The sequence below is a fragment of the Dermacentor andersoni genome, chromosome 6, assembly GCF_023375885.2.
Source record: "Dermacentor andersoni chromosome 6, qqDerAnde1_hic_scaffold, whole genome shotgun sequence".
Lineage (NCBI taxonomy): Eukaryota > Metazoa > Arthropoda > Arachnida > Ixodida > Ixodidae > Dermacentor > Dermacentor andersoni.
The window spans coordinates 171,261,946-171,275,109 of record NC_092819.1 but is presented as its reverse complement, the minus strand read 5'-3'; the positions used below and the strand labels follow the sequence as shown (position 1 = coordinate 171,275,109).

Sequence of the window (13,164 nt, the reverse complement as noted above, 5' to 3'; positions counted from 1 at the left end):
GCCGTAGTGGAGTACTCCGGAAATTCCGACCATCGGGGGTTCTTTAACGTGCACCTAAATCTCAGTCCACGGGTGTTTTCGCATTTCGCCCCCATCGAAATGCGGGCGCCATGGCCGGGATTCGATCCCGCGACCTCGTGCTCAGCAGCCCAACACCACAGCCATTGAGCAACCACGGCGGGTATCAGAAGTTAAAGTATATTGGCAGTAAAATCGTGCGCACTATGTTTCCGTTCACTGCGCCGAATGTTCGCTGCTCCACGTCCTTTCTGGAGTGCCGCAGCGATCTGTTTTGGCGCTACCTTATTTCTTATGTATGTTATTAATATTTAATCTCGCGTCCAAACAGGCGCAACGTCGAGGCTTTTTGCCGATCACTGCGTTGCACAACGGTGCGTTCTCTGGATGATTAAAACTTCACTCGATAATATCTTTTGGTGTGAAACTTGCAGAATGGAAATTAATGTTAACACAACGATAGCTACAACCATAAACGCAAGGATATTCTCCTGCAGTTTAATTACACTTCAATGGGCACGGATATAATGAAACCGAACACTGCTAAATATTTAATGGTAACAATCACAGGAAAATTCAATTGGGACGTACACATAGAAGGATTATGCTCAAAAGCAGTTAAACGAAGAAAACTAACTACAACGCCATCTCATGTTAAATTAACGGCCTATAAGACACTCTTAAGACCCATCGTTGAATATGCTCACATTACGTACAGCCCTTATTTGAAATGGCAAATTTATCAATTAGAAAAGTACAGAACAGAGCATTAAGGTTCGTGTACTCGAAATACTCAGGAGGAAAAGTGCGACGGCAATGCGTACTCGAGCAGGCATCCCCAGGTTGGCTACAGAGCGGTGCATGCATTGTAGATTCCATGATGTTTTTGTACAGTTTCTACCACAATCGTATACGATTAGCGAAAGCACCCGTTTCGACATTCGAGCCGAACTGATCATTAGAAATGCATTAGACCTTACATTTGAAAATGTAACACACACAAACATTCATTATTGTTTTTAGTCATCTGTCGAAATGTGGCTGCCAAAGGACGTTGTAAATGCTAAGGCGAGTTTGTCAGAAGTCTGGACTTGCAATTTTTTACAAAAAAAAAAAAGTTGTCTTTGTAGTCCTACGAAGTGCTGCAAAAAAATTGAGGAATCTGGTTTTTTGCTACGTTAATTTCTTGTCTCATGTTGTGTCTTGTGATTTGAGGGCTAATCACATTGTGGACCACTTTCTTGCATATTGTAACTCACTCTATGTATTTTTTATGATATTTCTTTCCCTTGTACATGTATGTATTCACTGATAACATTCCGAAAATTATTGCCTGTGTACTATTGTCGCTTCCAGCCTAAAAAAGGCTTACATTATCTCGGCATAAAAATATTAAAAGCCTTCATTATACATTTATGTCAAAACTGCAACATCTGCATCGACGTTATCACAGAGTGCGGCTTTTGGAGCAGGCAACAGGCCGTCGTATCTATCAGCAATTTGCCGGGTTTCCAAGAACATCCAGCCACACAAACCGACATCAATTAATCGGTCGCAACAAAGCATACTTGGATTTATTCCCATCAGGACACATAGGCCCTTCCAACTAGCATCAAGTATAGCCCAATGCGAGAAAATATTCACTGCGCCTGATCGCCGTCGAGCAGAGCGAGTGCGTCGTCCTGGGCAGCGCAACGTGCGCTGGTGCCACTCCTCGACTGCAGTGCGTTCACGAAAGGTGCCGCATTCAGTCACATGTTTGATCACGCAAAGCGTGAAGTACTAACTATTCACTTTGCCGACTGTACACAGCCAGGAACAATGACTAGAACAATATTTTGTTGGAAAGCTAGGAAAATTTATACTTTATACTGAGTGCGTGCCAGCCGAAGATAATGTTGCACACATCTCGCTATAGTTTTGCAACATAATAAGCGAGAAATGGCTACACGTGTCTGCGTTTCCTAACAAGTGAGCCTCAATGCGCAAGCGTGAAGCGCCTAAGAACCAGAACCCTAACTGTTCACGTGGCCACGAAGTTGGGGTGCCGCCTTAACACGTCCCCTGAAAAAAGGATTTGCCTTTTTTGTTGCGCTGGCAGATTTTGCCCTCACGGGTGGCACCTACTTCCCGCGTGCCGAGAGCGGCCTTTCTCTCCGTCACCCCCCACTTTCGGCGAGCCCCCGATGACAGGCGGGCAGGAGACCGGAAGCGACGCGTGCCGCATCCGCTTACAGATGCCTGCTCAGTGACCGGGCCACTGATATTCGCGTATTTCGCCAGCTCAGGCGCAACTCGAACCACGCGCGCGCATTGGACCGGAAGGCCTCGCCGCCGACTTCACGCGTCGCTTGCGCAATCATAGCTCGCGTGTGCGAGCTATGAGCATGGATGCCGCATATTCAACGGGCAACCTTACGTCCCGTCCAGCTAGCAAAAAAGCCTTGACGATTCACTCACCTAGAAATGCGTGCTCCTCGAGCTCATTTTCGTCAAAAAGACTAATTTACTCCTCAAAATTTTGTGGCGTGGCCCCACCAAAGAGTCAAACGATTAAAGGAATCTTGAGGGCCATCCTAAAGGTGTACGATTATCTGTGCCGTATCTACAATTATACGTACGTACTTTCGACCTCGCTAGCGGAACGTCACTAGTACGCACCTAAAAACTTACTGCAGTCTTGAAGACCTTACATATGAAATAAGTGTCGCCGAAACATCTTTGCACCAATTCACGCCCCCAATCATTCGTTCAATTATCATTTTTATTGCCAGCCACATTAGATTAGAACGCTTTTCACAACCCCGTCATTCTAAGTTCACTTTTAATCACACATAAAGGCATGCATGCGAAGACGAACAACACTAGAACAAAAAAAAAAAAACAGCAGGAACGCCGACACGTTTTGCTTATTTCACTTTTTGCGAAACCGCCTGCTGCGGTAGCGCAACAGCTGTGGCATTGCGCTGCTAAGCACGAGGTCACGGGTTCTAATCCCTGCCGCATTGGCCGCATTTCGATGGGAGCGAAATGGAAAATGCTCGAAAGTGCACGGTAAAGAAACCAAAGGTGGAAAGTTAATCCGCGACCCTCCATTGCGGTTCTCTTATAGCCACACTGCTGCTCTGACTCGTCAGATCCAATGAATGAATGAATCACTCAATCAGTCAGTCAGCCTTTTCCGGTGCAACGCGATCTTTCAAATGATAGCAACCATTTGTGTTGGAATTCCCGTTGCACTTTTGTCCGTTTTTGCACGTCTGCCTATCCCTACCATGATTGTGCAAAAGCTTGCTACTTCTCGGTCGTTGTAGGTTAGGTTTTTTTTTTTGTTGTTGTTCGCGCATCACGCAGTCATTATAGTGATCACTACGGGACCCCTCAAGTATACATGAGGCGCGTGATAGTGCGTAACGTCTGCCGAGGGCGTTCGTATTTTACTGGATTTCGTTCACTATTTGCCGTCTAAGTACGCGGCCATCAATCATGGAATGCCAACCAGGAGGCGGTCAAGTGACTTCCAGTAACACACGACCACAGGGCGAAGGCGCGAGCAAGACTCGCAGCGTTACTCTCAATAAAATCTAAAATTTTCCAAGCATTTAGCACATTGAGCGTCTAAGAAAAAGGGGGTCTGGAGAAACATTGTCAGGTTAGCTTTCAGATCATAAAGTGGTTGGTCGATCTCTATGAATCATTGTTGTTCTTTCCTGCTTTGTTTTGGTTTATATTTATTTATTTTTTGCTGTTATTTACTTACTGTAAAACTAAGAATGACCCACTCACTGTGGCTCCATGTTCCTTAACATCCATCGAGAACAAAGTGACGTGTGGACGTAGTCGGAGACTGCCTAATTTAGTGATTCCTTCCGCTCGATTTTATGACTTACGCGTAGCTCACAACAGGCCGATTGTAGTGATAACACAGGCAGCTCGGACAACTCACGAAGCGCGATGAGCCAGAGATCTGGAATAGTACCGTTACATGATCCCTGTAAAGTACATGCCCCGGTCTTAACGTGCGATGGGTGACCTCCTGACGACTTCGGTCTCTCCACTATCTCTAGCCAACGTTGAACTGCATTCCGCTTTAACTTGCGTGCAATGGGCTTACATTTGCAGTACCTAAATGCAATTCCATCCTGCTGCTAATTCGCCACAAGTAGAGCACTTATCACGAACACAACACTCCTTCTTGCACACATACGCGTCGGCATTTGTTCGCCAACCACAGTCCGAAGGCAGAGCGGACAAAACAACGCCCCTTCGGGAATAAATAAACAACACCTATTCCCATTTGCACAGTCTCTTGAGCATGTTAAATAGAGTGGGGCTCAAGGCCTCGTGCTCAGCGACCTGGTTCATACCCTTCCGCAATCCGTCCATCTGTCGATATATGCAGACGATATATGTATTTGGTCATCAGGAGCGACGCGTCCATAGGTGCGTGCCAGACTCCAAAAAGGGACCACACTAACATCAGGTTATCATCGAGCACGAGGTCTGGAGGAGTCTTCCGAGAAGTGCTCGCTTTCACACGCAAATCAATGAGACCGTACGTTGTCAGAATTAATGGACAGCCGATTGCCCACGAGAAGACTTTCTAGGAGTGATAATAGATAGAGACCTCTCCTTGAGTCCTCATGTCTCCTACCTAAAAAGGAAACTAGTCCTGATAACCCATGTCCTCAGATTTCTTGTAGGAAATTCATGGGGTGCGCCTGTGAGTCCGATGCTCCAACTGTATAACGCGCTGTTCCTGTAGCCTCGTACAGTACAGCTTACCTGTACTGGGTAGGACCAATAAGACCAACCTCCGTGCCCTCCAGTCTGTGCAAGCTCAAGCTCTGTGATTTTGTGTTGGCATGCACGGCAGCCACACAATTGCCATCGCGCGTGACCACCCCACCTATACGTATATTCATGACTTTTTGAGGATGCACATCAGGCACTTCCCCCGATTTCCATCACCTTATCTTGCCTCCCTTACTGCCGCTCGATGTCGTTCAGATTTTAGCAGGATTATTTCCGCCAACCGGGGAACTTTACCGCCAAACTTTTTCACGCCTGCAGCACGACCATCTCTACCGCTGTGGTGCCTGCATCCACTGCAGGCCCTTCTTTTCATTCCCGGCACCAAAAAGGAAACGATGTCATCTTTCGCTCTGAAACAAACTGTGCTTTCGTTCCTACGTGACAAGCACAAAGATCGCACCCATGTTTGCACGGATGAATCTGGCTCCTCGGAACGTTCAGCTGGAACAGTGGTGGTAATTCCCGCAAAATCTGTCACCATCAAATTCAAGATGTCTGACTTTACATCATCGGCTGTTGCAGAACTCGTAGCTATCCGTGCTGCTCTGGAGTTTATTGGTCACAAATCACGACATTCATGGTCCATCTTTTGTGACTCGAAGGCAGCTCTCCAGTGTCTGCTGTCCTCTTTCAACCACGGACCTACTGTGCAATTAGTCGCAGACATCCGACTACTCCACCATCACGCAATCAACAAAGGGCACAACATCATCTACCAGTGGATACTGGGTCACTGCGGAATTTCGGGAAATCACAGTGCGGCTGACGCTGCCCAATTGGCCCACGATGGTGCCCATGTAATACCAATACCACTGTTCAGAACAGATGCAGCCACAAGTCTTCGCTCCCTCGCATGCGAGCTTACGCAGACTCTGTGGAACACCAGTGAATTCACGAACGCACGTCTTCACGGATTGGATCCACGTTTTCAACTCCGTCTTCCACCAGGGTTACCACGAGTGGAAGGAACCCTTCTGTGCCGCCTGTAGCTCGGCGTTGCATTCACAAACTCCTATTCCTTCCGCATTGTAATGGCCGGCAGCCCTACTTGTGACAGCTGCGGCTGCGAGGAGACGATCGAGCACCTCCTCGTGACTGTCCCCATTACAATGTGCCAAGAAAAGAGCTCGTGAGCGCGCTCTAAAAACTGGCCAATCGGCCCTTCACAGAAGAAAACGTTCTAGGACACTGGTTCACACTGACACGTGTACTTATCTTTATCAGTCGACCACGTTTCGCCGCCTAACAAATGTTGTCGCACAGCGCAGGACGCGCCTGCATGTAAAAGAAGTTCCTGGAATGTTATCGATGGTTCCGTCCACTATCCTTCACCGCAACTTGTGTAATCTGATTGCATGTATGCGCGACGCGAATAGTGTAGAACTTTGTGGAAGACACGCGGGTCCCAGCGGTTAATCTGGAATATTCGACGACTGATCTATAAAAGCCGACGCGCTTTACCCGCTGATCAGATTTTCGACGATCGCCGACCGTGTTCGCCGCTATCGTTGTGCTATAAGTGTAGCCTGTTTTGTGGGCACAGGTTCGCCCAATAAAAGTTAGTTTTGTCTTTCACAGTATTGCCACTGTGTTCTTCAACGTCACCACCACGTGACAATGCAGGTTTCGGCACTCAAAGCCTTAAAGGGCTTGTGAATTTTGCGACCCCCTCTGAATGTTGTAGCGCGTAGCATCGCGTTATTGTGTGAATTTTTCGCGGTTCTTTTCTTCTTCTTTCTCCTCTTATTCCTTTTACTCCTTTCCCCAGCACAGGGTAGCCAACCGGTACGTACACTGGCTAACCTCCCTGTCTTTCCTTCCCTTTTCTCTCTCTCTCTCTCCCTCTCACTTGAGCATGTTACCGGAACAGAGTGGCATTTTCGCCATGTTGGCAATCGCTGGATCGCGAGAATAAATTGTTCGATGTAGCGCCTGTGGTATATGTGCCTCCCCAGAGCGGTGACAATGAAAACAGTGACAACGATTATTTTCCGTACTGTACATTGACGGCGACTCGAGAACCGTTACCACAATTACACTTCTTTCAACTGTGCGCCACAGACGGCACTGTCAAATGAGGACGTTCTCGCTCGTATCACATCGTTGGACATCACTTACCCCGTGAAACAGCGCACGAAGAAAAAGCAACCACTGATCTGTCAAAGTGAACATCTAAGCATTTTAAGAATAAGGCCTATTCTGTTTCAGCACGCACATATCGGTTCATTTAGTGCTGTAAGAGACGCAATCTTTGCCTCTTTTAATGTTTCTTCGTGCATGAGTATCTGATAAAATAAAATAAAGATAAACCTTTATAACCAAGTGACCTGCGTACGGAAGAATATTCTGGATCACCCTGGCTTCGTCACAGAGGCGTAAGAACAGTTACGCATGCGCTGCAGAGGCACTCGGCCTGCGTAATCCCCGCCGCCTTCTCCACAACAGACAGCGACGCGCTCCGACCACAACCGGCTCGCTCTTCTTGAACCACTGACGCATCCCAGTCTAGAATCAATGGAAAATTTTCAGAGTACTGCATTCGTCTTCCCCGCGCCGCCGACGCGTTCATTGGCCCAACCGTACCACGTGACTTTGGAGTGCCATATACCTTCCAAGCGCCGGGCGGGCCGGCTGAGTTAGAGCGCAGGCAGCGCAGGTTCCCTACGTTTTTTGTTTTTGTTTTGTTTGTTCCGATTGTCGCGCTCGCGTTTGAGTGCAAGGAAATCATGCCTGGCTACTGCGCCTTCGGATGCAGCAACCGAACCGAGTCACTTTTTACTCGATTCCGACCGGGAAAGATGACCCAAAGCGTCGTTCGGCGTGGTTACACAGAATCGGCCGAGAGAACTTCGAGCCTACAAAAAACACCCGCGTGTGCGAGGCATAAGTACACTTTGCTTGTGCTTTTCAGCATTGTTTTAGAAGCTATTTAAGCGAAGTGCACGCGGTGTTAGCGATGGTACGAAAATAGGAATTCATTGCAGGGATCGTTCGCGTCTTGCACGCTTGACGCAGGTACAAGTGTACGCGTTTGTTGCTCAACAAATGCGGTTGTTCCGTGCTCATGGCACGCGAAGGCACACTTGTCGCGCGAGAATTCCGCGTCCTCACGTGCATCAGGTACTCGCATGATTTCTCCGCGCCCGTGAGCGCGCTCTCGCCTCGAGTCACTCGACCCATATGGCACTTGTCTTTCGCAGATCGTGGCGATCGCAGTCAATAAAAACATGGTCAATACGAGGCCCATGATACTTCCTTTTTTCCACTTATCCTTTGCTCATGTATACATACGCATTTCAAGCTTGAAACCAATGGCCAGGTGATATTCACAACACATGCTTCAAATTATGAGCTTCTAAGCCGAGCACATGCAATGAACTGAAGTCAGCAAACATACTATATTTTATGTTGAAACGCTACGGTGCATACCCAAATAATGTTGTGCTGGATGCATAAAAAGAAATACAAAACAACAAAACACGCAGTAGCTTTAGTTTCACTCTGTCACTATGCATGTTACATAAACCGCTCTAAAAGCACAATAATTTTATACATCGCCCATGTAACTTAGAAAAGAAGTGCTGCGCCACCAGCGGGCGTTCCTGCCTTTCTTTTTTTACACAGGCAGCAAATCTTGGCAGTCTAAGAAAACAGTCATAAATAAGTTGAGAAGAGTAGCCGCTCATGAACGCACTAGACAGCCGCGTTCATAAATCGCAATGTAGCAAACTCTCGCTCATTACCAGTGTACAGAAGTAAATATACGCTGCTGTAATCACGCAAATGTCTCATATTGGCCTTTCAAAAGATTTAGTGCACAAAATGGTCATCGAAGTTGGTATTTACGCCTGCTGTGCACAGATCGTCTTACGATCACGGCCAACCACCGGTGCGCACACGGCAGTCGCATGTCTGTCGTGCGTATACGGCGGACGAAGTCGCCCGGCAGAATCGAGAACGCGCGGTATCCGTTTACCAACTAAATTAAATGTACCAGATTTAGCTTGTGAAATTATACAATGAACGTACGTGCCTGTGACACTGTCAGGTCTTAGTTTCGTCCTGCTTGGAAAAATTCAATAGAAGCCGACGGCGGTCCACGATGTTCATGCCAAAAAGCACAAGCTTCCCTCATTCCGGCTCGAAGTGACAAAATGTTTCCTTCGTAGCTCGCTCCGCGGAAGGGGGAAAAAAACGCGTGCATAAGCTCCGGATATAAGCGCTAAGCTGCTGACCACAATCGTAGCACAGTTCCAGCAGTAAACACGATCGGCGTGCAAAACAACCACCGGCTGCATTACTTCGCACAAAATAACATTTGATTTTCGTTCTTAGCAACCATTATCTCCGGGCACAAAGTATTTGTACTTCAGTAAACACTCAACCGAATGTGTCACCGAATATCAAGCTCTTCCAACACGGCGGCCTTCCCGCGACGCAGTCGGCTTGGAAGGTATATGGCGGTGGCCGCTCAGTGTTGCCAGTCAAATCCCCACCTTTGCGGTACTCTGAAATTTTTTCCAGTGACTCTAATCCCAGTCGTCCTTGTTGCGGCCTCTGGCGGCCGAAGGAAATAGGCCGTGACGTGGTCGATCAACCCACTCGCACCGCAGCAGGGCGCGCCTCGCAGATCGAACGAACGGCCAAGTGAGGCGGCGACAATCGAACGCCAGCCACTGTACCGGCCACGACGGCGCTTGACAAAGAGCTGCGGCGTAATCCTCGCGCTTGAGAGACCGGTTTGTGGCGTGAGCCGGGATATAGCGCGAGTGTTTCCATGCTTAAAAAGAGAGCGAACGGCACTGTTCGGCTCTTTCGCCCTTTTTCGTAGTCGGAGGTCGCTCGTCGGAGTTTCAATCGAAGGCGCCGACGAAAAGAACGCTCGCGTTGCAGTGCGCGCTCATGGAAGAACGCCAACTGTCATTTCTCGTGGAGACGCATCTACACTACACATATGTGTGCTGATTAAGGCCTGTTGTCTACATAATTACGTATGAGACATTACGCCGCAATGAGTCTGCGGCCATGAAAAAACTTCCGCTCCAATGTTCTACACAGTACAACTAAATATTACAGATAATTTGCCGACAAAAAGCGTGTTTTCAAGTTAGCCATACGTAGAAGACGCGCTTTTACAAGCTTTAATGCGAAGCTGTATATGGCTACGTTCTTGAAAAATTGCGTGCGTCTATCGAGCAGTGCAGATCAAGAATTTCCCCCCTTAATTTGGCCAATCCCGAAAATAGTGCAACACCGGGTCGACCCGCGGCGGAGGTGAAGCAGGCTTTAAGCATTCCGCCGACTTGCGCAAATGTTTTTTATTGAGACGAAAGCCATAAATTTCTATGTTTCAACAGAAGCTTGATGTGGGCGAGTTGGTTGAGCATACTTGATGAAAAAGAGAGCGCTACGAAGACGAGGACGAAAGAACATGTACGACAGACAAGGCGCTGTCTTGTCTGCTGTCTTGTCTAGCGCCTTGTCTGTCGTACATGTTGTTCTTTCGTCCTCGTCTTCGTAGCGCTCTCTTTTTCATCAACTATGTTTCAAGGTCGCGTTTTGAAGTACAGAAAAGAACACATGACCCAAGGAAGGCCAGAAGCGAACCAAAGCATGACCAGCCGTTGAAACCAGATGATTGATTATCGAATCATGATAGCGATCCGATTAAGGCGCAGTGAGGAGGATTAAGGCGCATTCGGGTGGATTAAGGTGGGTTAGCGGGAAATAAGGTAAATTATGTAGGATTAAGGTGTATTATGGCGGATTAAAGTATATTAGGGTGAGGTAAGGTAGATTTTCATGAACTATGCTGCATTAAGATGGATTAGGGTGCATTAAGCTCGATTAGGGAGAACTAAGGTGAAATAAGGTGCATTACTGTGGATTAGAGTGGATTATGGTGGATTAAAGTGATTTAAAGTAGGCTTTACAAGGCTTTCGTCTCCGCTTCTCTTAGGCGATGGCTAAGGACACTTGGGAATTAGATCCAAATACAACCCGTATCATATATTAAGCTTATAAGAAAAGACACTACACTCTGACCCGCATCGGCCATGCCTACGCTCGCACCGCACTCTTTGGCGGCGTTCCCAAGAGCTTGCCTATCTCCTTTTATTTCCTTCCGCTCTGCCATGGTGGCGTTCCCGTAATCGTGCTGCCTGCAGGACCGCGTGGCGGAAATAAACGCGAAACGTCCCTGTGGCCCCGCTCCCGCAAACTTGGAACGTTTCACCTGAGCAACGGCCAGGTTTCGGAGGGAGTTTGTAGAGAACCAATTTTGTGTGACCTGTGTTGTGTGTGACCGCTTGTGGTTTTCGAGTGACCTCACAACCATCACTACACTGCGGGACGTCGACCAACGCACGATCGCCTTGGCTACTGTGAAGCAGTGTGTGCGCTGAAAGTGCGGCGAGGTGCGTGTGTAATCTATGTGCCGGGATTCGTTAGTAGAAGGTGTCGTGCCGCGTTTTTCAATAATACATGGTTATGTATACACCCCGGTGGATCATCATCTTCCAAGGCTCAACATCGAGGAGGAGCGACTAGTCGCGCCTCACCTCCCATTTATGTGCATACGGCGATTGACGCATGGCAATGGACAGTTCGCCATTAAGGGGCCCACATACACTGATTCGATGGTCATCCACCTTTGCAGAGTGGAACGGCACTGATATTATTTTATAAAAGAAATACTTTCCATCTTTTAAGCACCGACAATTTTATGTTCTGAGTCTTACACGGCAAGATTGATTTGTACATTTGTGATTACCTGCAGATTAAGTTTATTTTATTTTAATCGGCGGGCTCTGTTTTGCCACATACCTGACGTACGGTAATCTATCTGAACCTTTTGTCTTTCTGTAGTGACAATCGGAAGCCTTCAGGATACATGTTTGTAAACAGTACGATGGTCTATATAAGTTGGTGCCAGGTCAGGCGCACTTAATTAAGGTGTTTCTCGGTGTGATTACCTTACCGCCCGCTGGCGTCACGTCACTAGCAAAACTGGTGACATGCGATCTTTAAATGACGCTCGCCCGTAGAAAAACTTGGTCGTCCGTATATTAACCACCCCCCGCCTTAAATTGTAGGAGAAATTTTTTTTCAGAACTGAATGCATTTTGTCAAACATTGGCTTGAAATGTGGCAGCAAACTAGCCATAAACGCAGTAAGGGAAACTTTGTGATAGGAACCTGGTTGATTAGGTCGTCTTTTTAGCCCTGTGGTTGGCGTTTCAGCACCTCTTGTTTACTATAATATCGCTGGAATGGCTGCATCGAGCTACGTGGTGTTCACATTCGTGTTCTTCAATTATGCTTGTATATAAAATATGCTTGCATAGCAAGCACGTTTTATGAACCTCCCTACGAGAAACATTGACGCCAAGCTATTCTCAAGTTCAATTATTCTTATTCCTTGGCTCCATCCTAAACACACTTTAATAAAAAACAAGTCACATTATTGAACTTGAGCCACTTTGTGTGCCAGAACCGCGAACGTATCCTAAAGCAGGCCGTAGTGGGGTACACTATTTTTGTCATCATCCTCCTTCCCACTTTATCACTCGCCTTCCCAAGCGCAAAGCATCGGGATAGAGTGCACACGTTCTGGCCTACTTAGCTGCTTTTCTATAATAAACTCTACCGCTACTAGGTGGCGTCCAAAGCTCCGCTCCAATAACGATTGCCTCTGAGTAACGGAAATTGATCCCGAAGGCTATGCTTTAGCTGAAGTTATTGCGGAGCCAGAAACACGTCCTGACCGCAGCGTTGCTGACGTCTGTTGACCATACAGCATCCATTGATGAACCTGGCATGAAAACAAGAAACGTACGGAAACCTCGTCACGGAGCAACAGTGACTCACCCGGTCCAGCTTGCTGCTCTGCGGTAGCGGGTCGAGCGCCTCCTCGGAAGACGGCGGCACAGTAGTGGTGGGCAACAGCGGCGGCGACGTCGTCACAGCGGTTGTCACAGGCTCCTCCTCGTTGACCCATGTGGCAGCGAGCTCGGTGGTGGTCGCCGGAGCCACGGTGAATCCCCGCGGTCCGCCCAGGGGAACGACCAGGTCGTCGTGGGCCGACGCGACCACGTGCGCGTCCACCGAGACGTCCTACGACGCGATTGGACGAAGAAACGCTCAAGCCACAACGCTCGCACTAACTTCGCCTCAGCCACACGATTCAGGCGCGCCGCACAAAGACTCGTGCTATTTGTTTGGGCAAAGCGAAAGGGCTCAAAGCAGGGAGTGAGACACGTTCCTAGGGGTAGGCAGCACAACCCGGACGAACGACAAAGGATGTCAACGATAGGAGCGCAGTTTAGTGGC

General features: G+C 48.0%; 1 protein-coding gene across 1 annotated transcript in view; it reads right to left on the bottom strand.

Annotated features, from left to right (window-relative positions):
- Window positions 1-13,164, bottom strand: part of LOC126523433 (seizure 6-like protein 2) — a 201,138-nt gene that overhangs the window by 112,544 nt on the left and 75,430 nt on the right. The window contains exon 5 of the mRNA XM_050172049.3: window positions 12,703-12,948. Coding sequence (XP_050028006.1) covers window positions 12,703-12,948 — 246 coding nt within the window. The remainder of the gene's footprint in view (window positions 1-12,702; window positions 12,949-13,164) is intronic.